At 40.3% G+C, this 13,264-nt stretch overlaps 1 protein-coding gene across 1 annotated transcript in view; it reads left to right on the top strand.

The window, feature by feature from the left end:
* Positions 1 to 13,264, top strand: part of GPR158 (G protein-coupled receptor 158) — a 189,418-nt gene that overhangs the window by 134,712 nt on the left and 41,442 nt on the right. Inside the window, exon 6 of the mRNA XM_066552121.1 lies at positions 880 to 989. Within this exon, the coding sequence (XP_066408218.1) occupies positions 880 to 989 (110 nt within the window). The remainder of the gene's footprint in view (positions 1 to 879; positions 990 to 13,264) is intronic.

The raw sequence follows: 13,264 nt of genomic DNA, 5'->3' as shown, positions 1-13,264 counted from the left end.
TATGGGATCAACCCTCAGGACACCAGGGACAATGTCTGCTGGAATGAGAAGAAATGGACTCCTGATTCAAATTTTGACTGAGTTTACTGAGCAGAAGAGAAGAGTTTTAGAGAAGAGTAGTGTTTTACTTGATAGTGAAGCTTCTATCTGCACTATACCCACAGAAGTAGCTTTCTTTTACTGCCTATGGAGTGTTGTTCTTGTGCATGGTCCTTGGTAGACAGGGCAAAAGGCTGGTAGGACATTTTTTTATTGTGGTTAGAGAAATGCATAGGTGAGCAAAAGGGTTATTTTCCTTAAGAAAGTGGGGATGCGTAGGGAGATTTGATATAGCTTAGGTGAAGTATATGGGGAAGAAAGAGTTAAATGTGTCATTAAATATTTCATATTTTGGATAGAAAGAGGCCAGTGCAATAATTTTTAGTTTGGCAGGGAAAAATGAGCAGCTATTATTTTGCTAGGTTTATTAGGAGTGACTTTGAAGTGTAACCTAGTAAATACAGCCTATCAAACCAGAATTAAACCAGCTGCATATTACTTGAATTGCTCAAGGAAAAAGTCCTTCTCTGTTCTATCCTCCTCTCTGGGTACATGTTTTCACTCAGTTAAGAAAAGTCAGTGAAATTGCATTTAAAAGTGTTGTCACTTCACAGTCTGTCACAGGGCTTTTGCCAGCTCCCTTCAAAAAGGAGTTGGTGCCCAGAACTGTGCCAGCTGGTTGATCTGATCATCCTGATGCTTTACTAGAAAATCTAAATATACAGCAGTACGAGCTGAAATGTGTCTGCTGTCCTGTTTTGCAACTATTCTGCATTTGAATGAAGAACTACTTTCTCATGAAAGCAGTACTGAAGCTCTCTCTATCTTTCTGTTCTATAGGTTGTCATTTTGTATTTTGAGCCAAGTATATTTCGCTGTGTTCTCCTAAGATGGGTTCGTCTTCTGGGCTTTGCTACTGTTTATGGAACTGTGACACTCAAGCTGCACAGGTATTTCACATATTAATTTCCATCTCTGTGGGAGTATGTGCAATCTGTGTGGGTACTTAGATGGAAGAGCTGCAAATATTATCATAAACAAGTGCCATTTCTGATTTTAAACCCACCGTGTATTTCTCCTCCATTTTCCTGCTCAAATTATATGCTATTAATCTGAGTTGAGAGCTATGGATGCTGACAGGATTTGATAAAAATATGTATATACATTAACTGTTAAAATTGTGCAAGAACCCCTTTTCACAGGAGGCGAATGTGTTTTTGTTGAATATAAAAAATGCAGAAGCATTCATAGAGTGTTCAAAAGTTTCCCTATGAAGTGTTCATAGAGAGATGCTTTTGGAATGTTTAGACACAGCAATGGTGGGTAAAGCAACAGACTATAGTGTATGTACTTACTGTGTTTTCTTATGGCTCTTATGTCAAGGGCTGTTTTCTTCAGGCAGTCATAGCAGGCAAGCTACACACTCACAAACATCTGTACCTGTCAGCAAAAATATGAGGCAGATTCTGGGTTCCATGGGGTTGGCAGTGCATTCACATGTGACTCAAAGATTTAAGATTTAGAGACCCAACTTAAATTCCCACTTCTACAGTCCCCTTAAAAATTGAAGCCTTTTCTGTGTATGCTGGATAAAATCCCTCTTTAAACTTTAATGAAAAAAATTACTGATACATTCTGTAAGTATCTTTATTCAAGCAAAGAGATAAGCAGTATATTGATACTTGAACATAATAGATGAAGTATGGTCACTTATCTTTTTATCTTAGTTTCATTACTGTGTTGGCATGTTAGATAGAGAAGGTTTGATATTATGCTTGTAAACTGAATGAGAACTAAAAATATCTTGTGTTTCATGATGCATTCTTGACTTGTCACATTTTAGGTGGAAACCTCTGTTTTCCCATTAAAACAGAGGTCCTTCTTGCATCTCCCTTTAATTTGGATCCCTGGTTACAAGTGTACACTTAGGCTAGTAAACTGTAATTGTAAAATGCTGTGTCTGGCCACATCTTTGCATTGAAAATGACCAAGAAAATCCCACCCCCCCCATGGTATTTTCTGGGATGAACAATTTCTGATGCAAAAAGTAAAACAAGTAGAGCAGTAGCAAGAGGGAGCTGGTGACTTTGCTTGGATGCTTTGTTACCTATAGCTCAGACAGATAAAAAGCCTGAGACTGTGCGTGGCTCGTGTTGTCATTGCAGTTCTATCCTAACAGGTTCTTTATATGATTGTACATGATGTGAGGAAGCAGCTATCCTGACAGGACAGTTGATCTTCCATTCATATTAAGTGAGGATAGGCTGCAAAATTGGGCAGAAAGTCTTCTGCTTTGCCCATTCAGCTTCAGCTGTCTGGTGTTACTTGGCAGCTGTGCTGACAGGGTCAGCAAACAAGACAAAATTGAATAAGAAGCCAAGAATGTGCTACATCCTCATCCCTGGTCATCACAAAGCAAGGAAGGATAGCAGCAGACTGGACTTTATCAATGGGACAGTAGCCTGAAGGCTGAGGGAAGTGATAATTCTCCTTTACTCAGACCATATCTGCAATGATGTGTCCAGATGTCAGCAAACGTAGATGAGTTCAGTGAAAGGCCATCAAAATGGTCAGGGCTTGGAGCACTGGTCCTGCAAATAGAGGTGGAGATAGCAGGGCTTGTTCAGCATGAAGAAAATGTAGCATTGGAGGGATCTAACATGGGTTATCCAACACCTACAGGGAGGTGAAGCCGGGTTCTTTACAGCAGTGTGTAGGCGGAGAACAAAAGGCACTGACAAATTGAAGTAGGAGATTTCAACTTTATACAATATGGATGAATATCAGGGTCAATGAGGAAAGCATTTTCAGTGTCTGGTTGATTAAGCAGTGCAGCTGGCTGCTCATGGGGTTATGCATTTCCATACTTGGAGGTTTTCAAGACCCAACTGGGTAAAGCCCTGAGCAACCAGGTCTGGATTCACTGTTAACCCTGCTGTGAGCATTGGCTGCCCTTCTGAATAATTCTGTTTTTCTTTGTGTAACACAAAGAGGGGAAAAAACTATGTAGTATGTTAATCTAGAATTACTTTGTCTAGGAGTATATCTTTTGTTTTCCACCCAGATATCCTGGCCATTTCTTTCCTACATTAATGATATTGTGGTCTTTTTTGGTTTTGAATATCTCAGTCCCAGAGTGTGCCTTGCAAAAGACTGAGTCAAGTTAGATACATATTTTATTATACACATTCACAGCAGTTATGCTGTTAGGAACAATGTGATGTTAATAGAAATTTGGTAGAAAATTTTGGCAGATCTAATTTAATCCACAGCTCTTACAAAGCTGAGGAATGGCTTATTGCAGACATCACAGATAATCCTGACAAGCACTGGTTCCCTCCTGCAGCTAGGCTGTGTCCTGCCTCAGGGAAGAACCAATTGCCAGAAAGGAACTTGTGATTTTTCTGAGTTAAATGGGAAAACCAATATTGTGTAAAGGTAGCTGTTCATGATAATGAGAAAGTCTAATGCTGTAGCTCTCAACAAATGAGATGCTTTGAGAAGCATTGGAGTGTGAAGGTTAACCAAAGCCAGGCAGGAGTCACTGGACACGCCTGGGGTTTTTGTAGCTGTTTAAATTTTCCTGTAGCTCCTCACTTCCCAAGGAGGTCTCAGAGGTTTTGTTAGGGTCAAGCATCAAGGGGAAATCAGAAAAGAAGTCAAAAGCAGATGCTTAAGGAAGAGTAAAAGAACAGAGAAGTCATGTACTGATTCATTCTTTGAACACCTGTCACATCCAATTTCTACAGTGCCTCATCCTTAATTGCCTCTTTCTTATTCACTGTGCATTTTTTAAATAACGAGCTGATGTTTGTGGGGGTGGAAGGATAGGGGCATGGAAATGAGCTTAATTTAAGAAATCTAGCTAAAGAGCTATGAACTTAAAATACAATACGTTCCTTAACAATGAATTTTTCAAAATAATTCTCTCAAGAAATATTAATGTTTCAAATTTAACCTTTTGGGTTTAAAGGAGCTGATGTTGCACCTTTCAGTATATTTCTGTAACTGAAGACTCTCTGTGTCCTTTTCAAGCCCTGTGTTTTATGAACAGCTTATCTCATTATTTTTAATATTTTGTGAACTTCTGTCACCTTCGTGTCAGGATTAATACAAAATCCTTAATTCTGGACTAAAGCATAAGAAGGAAACAAAGTAACATACATATAGACAAATGTATGCACTTGTGTGTGTATACATAGGTTTGCTTTCAGATATTTCAGGAAAAGGAAACCCAGGAATGGGGTCTCTAGTTTATGGGAATCTACATTTCTAGTATTAGTAAGAGAAACAAAGGAGACTGGGAAAGTGAGCAGAATGAGAAGGTGTGGGGAAGGTGATGTTTTAGGTGTGAGAAACATAACAATGACATAATCCCCACTTTTTTGTAGCAGTGGTGGTGGGAGGGAGTGCTAGTGGGAGAACAAGATGTTAACACTATGATGCAATTCTGCATTTCATCTAAATGCTGTGCTAAGATTATATTGCTGTGCTTTGCCATCTGGTACAGTTGGAGGAAGTAGTGGACCTTCCTACAGGTTTTGGAGGTGGTAAAGAAAGGAGTAGAAAAGCAGTGTGGGTAGTGTGCAGGTGTTTAGAGGCATGTTTTAGTGGGGGGCATGGATTTGTGGCTCATTTGGCAGTGTTAGATTTATGGTTGATGATCTTAAGGGTCTTTTCCAGTGTAAACAATCCAATGATTCTGTGGTTCTCTGGATTGTGATTCAATATCTTACTGAAGTGCAGACTCAGGCTAGCAGAGAACCCAAAGAGGATGTCAGTTTGCTTCTTGAAGCGTCAGTGGTGAGGGCATGGCATCCTCTTCCAGCCAGGACAGGGTTGAAGTTAGCATCAGCCAGGAGGGGCAGAGCCAGGACCCTGGGGTTATTGGATATTGCTTCACACCATGTGCAGGGGAACTGAGGGTGGAGGGTGGGTGGCACAAGGGGACAATTCACCTGGGAATCCTTTGCTTGATTTGTAACTCTGGTGTTAGTATTGCTTGTTGTTACTGTTTCTTTTCTTATTTCATTGCTAAATTGTTCGTATCCTGTGATCTTTACCTTTTTGTGCTTTCATTTCTTCTCTTCATCCTGCCACAGGGGAGATGGGGGGGAAGTGAGCAAGCGGCATGTGGTCTGGGGTCTTACACTGAATTTGGGAATGCCATTCCTAACCACAACACATGGCATATATGGCCTCCCCTAGGTCAGCTAGGGCTGGGAAAGAGGATACAGATGACCTTGTCTAAAAGTGTCTGGTGGGAATGTGGTGTGGAAAGGGGCAGAAGGTACCTTGGCACTTGGAACATGTACAGCTGGATTGTTGCATGGCCAATATTTCACAGGTCATGGGGCCAGTAGGTGACACTTCCACAGTACCAATACACCACTACCCAGTGGTTCCATGAAGTGGGACACTAGGGATGAAGCACTGCAGAGAGAAGTTTTGTCTGGGAGAAGTGGTTATTGTGTAACTCAGCTTAAATTGGCAGGCAAAGTGAGATGAGCATGGTCTGTAGTGTTGAACCACCCTGATTTTTTGAAATGAGTCAGGCCCTCAATTCTTGGTTGGTTAAGCACTCAAAAAAAGTGGAGCATTTACTTCCTATTGAATGATCCTTTTTTCTTGTGGAAGGTGAGAGAGAAATGCCTTTAGGCAGATGCATTCACTGTTGGATTTTACCACTGGACGTGGTCCATAGTGATTTCTGTAGTTGTTATCTCACATGAAACAAAAGGAGGAAAAGTTGTTTTCAAGGCAGATGTTACTGTTGCAGAAATGGAGTGTACAGAGTGCTAGTCTGATACTGCCTTGTTGAATTGCCATTGCTTGGGTTTTTACTGCTTTAACTTGACTCACAGGATTTCAGTGTATTTGCAATATAGGAAAAGAAGTGGTTTTCCTCAAGCTGTAGAGGTTTTTACACTGTAGGGGCTTTCTATAACTATTCCAGCCATTTGTCTGTCTCTTCCCTAGAAGTGGCATGTTTTGGCACCTGATGTATTATGAAATGAGTCCTATAAATCTTTGTGACAAACAGTTTTGGGGCAGAAACCAGACCTTATTCATGCTCCCACAGAGCAAAGGCTGAAACCCACAGCACCAGCAGGTCCCTCTTTGCCTGGTCTGCCCTAGGTGGTCGGTGGGCACACTGTGCTGGTGGCTCACAAACTGTGCCTCAGGCCTGGCTGCTGGAGAAAAGAGCAAAGAAACGATGACTTTAGGGGCTGGTTACAGAGTGAAAAGCTGGGGGATGCAGGTTAGGGAGAGAAGAAACTGGGCTTGCTGAAAAAGTGTCTGCTCATACGGTAGGAGTTCATAAGGAATGAAGTTTCACTAATTAGACCAGTCATGGAAAAATCTGTTTTCTTGTTTGCATGCCTTAACCTAATTAATTAATTTCATGAGTATAATTCATGCCTCATGCCTGCTGCAAACCTTTGCTACTTTGTTTACTTGTTTTTATGGTATACAACAAAACAGAGCTTTAAACTCCATATAGCACTCTTGCATGGTGCACATTCAAGATGAAATTCTTATTGTTGCAGTTCTTCTAGATTAAATGAGTCATATTGTTGTGCTGTGGTTTTTTTTCTCAATAAAACCTACATTATTAAAATCCTATTTCCCTCTTTTGTATCCCTGCCATTCTCAAGCAATAACTAGCCTTAACTACACAGTATAATGGTTCAGTTTCATATTTATGAATAAAATATCTACTTTCTTATGTATAAACTAGGAAAATGTAGCACAGCTGTTAAAAACACAGTGTAAAATTAATCTTGATGGAGTACCATGTATAAGTGGGACTAATAAACATTATCTTAAAGCAAGAAAATCATCAGCATATAATGTATTTAAGATGAATAGGGCACTGGGATCCTGGAAAATATTCTCATCCATATTCCTATTAATATTTAATTTGTATAAATTGTTGTAGATACAGCTGTACAGTTCCATGGGCTGGTGTTTTAATCACCTTAATGTAGCAAACATTCTGCTATATCATAGCAGACTGAGTTTGGCTAGGAAAGTTGAAAGAGAAGATAAAGAAATTATTTGGTGTTTTAATATTCAATTACATTGTTATCATGATTAGAAAAAAACCAGCAGTGTGTTGGAAGGCACTTTGTAATGATCCACAGGTATCACAAGACCTCTCAGATGTCTTTTGATGGCATGCCAGAGCACCCTGGCAGATATTGTGAGAAAGGACTGGTTTTGCACATTGGGTTAACATGATAGCAGAAGGGTTTCAGAGCTGGAACTGGAATCTGTCCTTTCCAAGGATATCCAAGTCCAGGACCCCCCTCAGGTAGCAAAACTTTATGCTGTGAGGCAATACCTTCCAGGTAGATGTGCATTTGTGCATACGTTTGCAATGCCAGTAATAATAGCTCTACAGACTGGTTTTTCTCACTGCATGGGAAGGATGGAATTGGTCAGTGGACCAAGGTATCTCTGCTGGGTGGGATTATTGCATAAAAGGAAAACCAGGCATTGCACTACAATACTTGAGTTACAGCTATTTGTGGAGGGAGGAGAGGGATGAGGGTGTGAAGGATGTGACTCCCAGACAGGCTGATCACAGTGGAAGCAGAGATTTGCAGATCACATCCACTGATTGTCAGTGAAGAACCATGACTGGAGAGGAGGCTTCTGGTGGGCTACTGTGAAGGATGAGGAGTAAGCCTGATACTATTTAGCATTTCCAGTTGCAATGAACAACCAAGAACAAAATGATTACTCACAAAATTTGTGGATAATGAAGCTTGGTGAAGTAGTAAATTCTGTTTCAGAAAGTCTAGTAATGAAAAGTATTTTTTACTAGAATCATAGAATATCTTGAGTTGGAAGGGATCCACAAGATTCATCTAAGTCCAACTCCTGGCCTGCCCGGGAGAGCACCAGGAATCCCACCTGAGCCTGAAGCATTGTCCAAATACTTTTTGAACTTAGACAGGCTTGGTGCCATGACCACTGGCCTGGAGATGCTGTTCCAGTGCCCAACCACCCCTGGGTAAAGAAAATTTTCCTAATGTCCAGACTAAACCTCCCTGACTTTAACTCAGGCTGTTCCCTTGGATCCTGTCTCTGGTCACCACACAGAATAGATAGAATAGTGAATATTATACACACACACACACACATATATATATATACATAGAAACAGAGATCAGTGTCTGCACCTCTTCCCTCACAGGGAAGTTGTAATGCTGTCTCCTCTCAGTCTCAGACCCATGAGCCAGCTGCTCACCCATCACATGATGTGTTGATCCACATCTTGTGCAGAAGGACCCTGTGAGAGACAGTATTGAAAGCTTTACTGAAGTCCAGAAAGATTATATCAACTGTCTTTCCTTGATCAACTAGGTATGTTACCTTTTCATAAAAGGAAATAAGCTTTGACAAGCAGGATTTTCCCCTCATGAAGCCATGTTGGTTCTGACCCACGACAGTGTTGTACTTCAGGTGTCTTTCAATTACTTGCAGAATAATCTTCTCCTGAATTCTACCAGTCACTGAAGAGATAATAAAAGGCCTGTAGTTTCTAGGGTCATCCTCAGACTGTTCGAAAACCATTACCAGAGGCCTTGCAATGAATGATGCAGCTCTTTGAGTGTCCTTGGATGAATCCCATCAGGCCCTGTAGACTTAGAGGGATCCAGCTGGAGCAGCAGATCCTGTAGAAGTTCAGAGCCAACTAGGAGTTTTTCATTCTTGCAGCCATGGTTCTGCAGCTCAGGGCACTGGGACCCTCTTACCCATCATCAGTGTTGCAGACAGAGGCAATGAAAGCATTAAACATCTCTGCCATGTCCATGTCCATGGTGTTACTGTCTTAGTCAAAGAGATGCGTCTGAGTGCAGCCAAAAGGCAAATTATAACTAGGAACTATTTAAAGACAAAAAGTTATGGAGAATAGAAGGTTAATCAGTAGGGAATTGATTTTACAACAGGAGACAACATCTTTGAAACTCATATAAATGCAATATGTCCTATTCTTGAGATTCATTTTTGAAGGAGGCACACAATAGGTGGTTGTGGTTCAGAAAGTATTTAAGGGCTGGAAAAATTCTTGATGCTGTGGAAGCTAATCTGGTTTTTAGATCCAGAAGAGGATTGAGAGATGACTTCTTCTGCGGTGTATAAATGAGCAGGGAGAGGAAAAGTAGTCACAAAGGACTCTTTAATCTGTTGGACTGAGGTTTAATAAGATCTGGTAGCTGAAAGCCAGAGCCAGAGAAATTCAAATGAGCAATCTGGCATACATTTTTCTCAGAAGGGTGTTTAGCTATCAAAAAATCCAAATAGATTAGAGGCGCAATGAGAAATTTTTTGTGTGCTGCTTTCAGTTCTAGACTGATTCCTCTCTTGGAAGATTCTGTAGTTAAGTACTAGTACAAATGGCAGGAGTTTCAGTAGAAAAATGTAATGGTCTGTGTTATACAACTGATCAAACCATTTTATTTAGTAATTAGTCCAATACTTGGCCTTTATTTTACAAACATGCAATAAAAAGTATATTTAATCATTCTTTCTAGTATAGATTTATTAGGATAATAAGCATATTTATAGTCTGAAATGACAGATAGTGGTACTGTTTGTTGGAGTGCAGCAGCTGCTTTGACATTCATTATTCCTGATCACTTATTCTAATGTAGATTTTAAATACTGGGGAAAGCACTCCCTGGACCAAATATTCTCACATATTAGTTGCTCTTTTCTGGATTTCTATGGAGGCAAAAAATTTCCATAATGTTCTTGAAGAATTCAGTATCTGATCAGTGGTAACCAATCACTGGTGACAAAATGCTGTGTTGCTCTGCTGTAACATGCACAGGGGTAAAGCTCATTTTGCTCATTTACCATTGTACTGCTCTGCACATTGGTGAGTTATCCTCATAGATGCTTTTCTGAAAGAGGCACAAAATGCTCTAAGAATTCTACATGAAATATATTGGATCCATGATCTGAGCTGGAAAGACCAAGATAACGTTGACTTGACTGCTTGAAGCTTGCACAGGCATACACAGTAGGTCCTGTAGAAAGTTTCAGTAATAATTCCATTGCAAGTGTTTACTTATTCCTTTTAGAACTATTCTGTAACATTTTCACTTAATATTCACTACCAAAAAAAATTGTATTAAAAATTAAAACAGTTTTTCTGCTCTAGATTATTACAGCACAGGACAAGTTTTGGATGTTTTTGAGTCCTGCTTCCTTCCTGTGCACACTGTGAGCCTCTGTTCATACTTGCATTTACTGTATAGGGTTCAAGCTGGAGCCTCTGTTTCTGGCAAATCTAAAAACCCTAGCTGTTAATAATCAGTGTAAAATTTTGAGTGCCTATTTCCAGTGTGTGAATTAAGTTAGCTGGGAGTTCTAATGCTGAGCTCCATTACTCAGGGATCTCTGAGTCTCTTCCCAGCCATCAGCAGTGCTGTGCTCTGGTGGGTCAGGACAACACAGCTGTCCTAGTGGAGCCAGGTTCTGCTCTTGGCTCTGCTACAGCAATGTCTGCTCTTCTTCTGAGATCTTCTTGAGCAAAAAATCCTTCTCCCCCTTGCTGGGCTTTTGGGGAGATGCTGCCTGTTCCTCCCAGGTGTGCCATGGGGAGGTTACAGTTTTGTGTGAGCCCCTGCTCTCGGCAGGCTTGAGGCAGGCTGTGCCTCAAGCTGGCTTGCACAGAGTTGTTGGGAAGTGGCAGCCACTCTCATACCCACAAATCTTACTAAGCTTTTTGTTTCTCCTTGCCTGCCTTTTTATACAACCATTAAGCCTCTCTGACTGGTACCTGGTGAGGACACACCAGTCCTCACCAGTGCACCTGATCTTATTTTCACCATTCTGTTCTAAAAAATGTCAGGTATTGGCAACCAGGGATTCTCTGGTTCTGCCTTGCTGCTGTATGTGGATCAGGGCCTTTGTCATAGATGTTTTTCAGCATTTTTTGATATTATTTTCTACTGTTCACTTGTGAATAATGCAAATAGGCATTACATGTCTGAAATCATACTTCAGTTCTAACTACATAAATTCATGGCCTCTAAACAAAGAGGAATGTCAGAAGGTATTGTGACAATTTCACCAGGGCTAGTAACAAGAAAATTGACATGTATAAGCATGTATGGTACCATTGTCTTACTAAAACAAGACTAAAAATCTATGAACTGTTTAGTTCCAGATGTTACAATCAAATTTGTGAGCACATCTTCTGTTCTTCTCCTCGACTTGCTTTTCTAGTTTTTGCATGTGACAAGCTTTTAGAACTTCTTTCATGCTACTGTTTTGTGAAGTTATGTTTTAAAACTTGATATATTAAATGATTTTTCTTAAACCATGTATTTTCTAGTTCCCCTATGGTTTCCTTCAGTCTGTAAATGATCATCATATATTCCTGAGATATTTCTCTAGCACCTCAGAAATCACTCTCTTGTTGGCTTTGAACAAAACTCCATATAGTGCTGAGAGGCTTGAAACTGATAAAAGAGCTGGAATTACACTGTCTCAGCCATCCCTTAGTAAAAGCCTTAATTGCTTTATGCAGGATCTTGCCTCAGCAATAAGTCTGCCTTCTATCTTAGACTGGACAGACTTTTTTTTCTTTTAAATCGGATTAACATAATCCAGCTCTGGACTTTGCTCCTCTGTACTTTTTCAAATGCTTTGGAGAATGTGGCTGCAATGACCAAATCTCAATTCTAAGTTTCTATTCAATTTGCAAATGATACTTTGCTAGTTGAGAAAATGTCCTGTGTGTTGCTCTGGGATCCTTGTAGGGTGTGATTGTCAAACTTGTGTTCAAGTAGCAATTGATGGCTTCTGGTGAGTGTCAGCTGCCATTGGCCTGTGAGGAGCAAAAGCCCATTTTTGTTGATTGGTAAACCATGACAGTGTTGTACCCAGGAAAAAGAGTCATTGACTGGTTTGCCATGTATGAATGTATGAAAATGTAGAAGTTTGCCAGAACATGTACTAAGTAATGTCCAGTTTTGTCTCTGGCTCAGTCTCCTGTAATGAAATTTTGTCAGTGCATATCCTCAGAAATACTGGCTGATGCTCAGTTTGCTTCCTAAGATGTTGCCTCAGGTCTGGAAGCCCAATCAACAAACTCCTACTGTTTTTTGCATTCTTTTTTGAGATTTGCACTCACGTGTGCTGCACAGCTGCACCATCAGGACCACAGATGTGAGCAAGGCACAAAATCCATGCTGACCATTCTGTGTGTTTTCATGCTCTTTTTAATTTGGGTGGCAAACATAAGGTGATGCCCACTGATTATTTATACTCGTCTTTGAACTTTGTTTCTGTGCTTGCTGTTGCTCTCATGTGGCATGCTGGCATTTGTTTATCTTTGCTCAGAACACTCAGGTCTCATCAGAGATTCCCAGGATCTTTGAAAACTATTATAACTACCCTGGAATTCTTCCTGAATGGTTTCTGTGATAATAAATGGCTTTTATGTTTCTGGCTGAAAATTTTGGTTTGCCAAAGATAAACTGTCTTGCCCAAAGGAGAATGTATGTGCCACGCATAGAAGCATGGGGCAGGTCTACCCAAACAAATGCTCTTACTTGATTTTTTCCCATACAACATTGTGTGGGTACCTAAAAGCCATAGAAACCTGCAGCAGTGTGCCAAACACAGAATCATAGAATAATTTAGGTTGAAAAATACCTTTAAGATCATTGAGACCAACCATAAACTTAACATTGACAGGATCACCACTAAACTGTGTTCCTGCAGGCCACACTTACACATCTTTTAAATACCTCCAGGGTGGGTGACTCAACCACTTCCCTGGACAGCCTGTTCCAATGCCTGACAATCCTTTCAAGGAAGAAATTTTTCCTAATATTCATTCTAAACCTCCTTTGGCACAACTTGAGGCTAAACTGAAGAAAAAACCTAATTCTTAACAAATAGCTGAGGTGTGCCTCTCACTAACATAGGGATGGTGCTTCCAGTCCTGATATTGGTGTGCTTTTTAGCTAATACAGCATTTCTGTGCCATTCCCATAATGTCTCTTGAAGATCAGAGTATTGCACAGTTGCCTTAGCACTGGCCTAGTCCATGTCCTCCAGGTTTTCCCTTGTTAAGGCACTCAATTATTTCTTTCAAATTCGTATTTGTATTTTGCCTTACAGAGGCCAGGTTGCATATTTAGCTGTCTTTATTTCCCTTCTGAAGAATCAGAACTACCTACTTTATTGTTTG

Source organism: Molothrus aeneus, chromosome 1 (genome assembly GCF_037042795.1).
Source record: "Molothrus aeneus isolate 106 chromosome 1, BPBGC_Maene_1.0, whole genome shotgun sequence".
Lineage (NCBI taxonomy): Eukaryota > Metazoa > Chordata > Aves > Passeriformes > Icteridae > Molothrus > Molothrus aeneus.
Note: the sequence above shows the minus strand (reverse complement) of the source record. Positions and strands in the feature narration are given on the sequence as shown.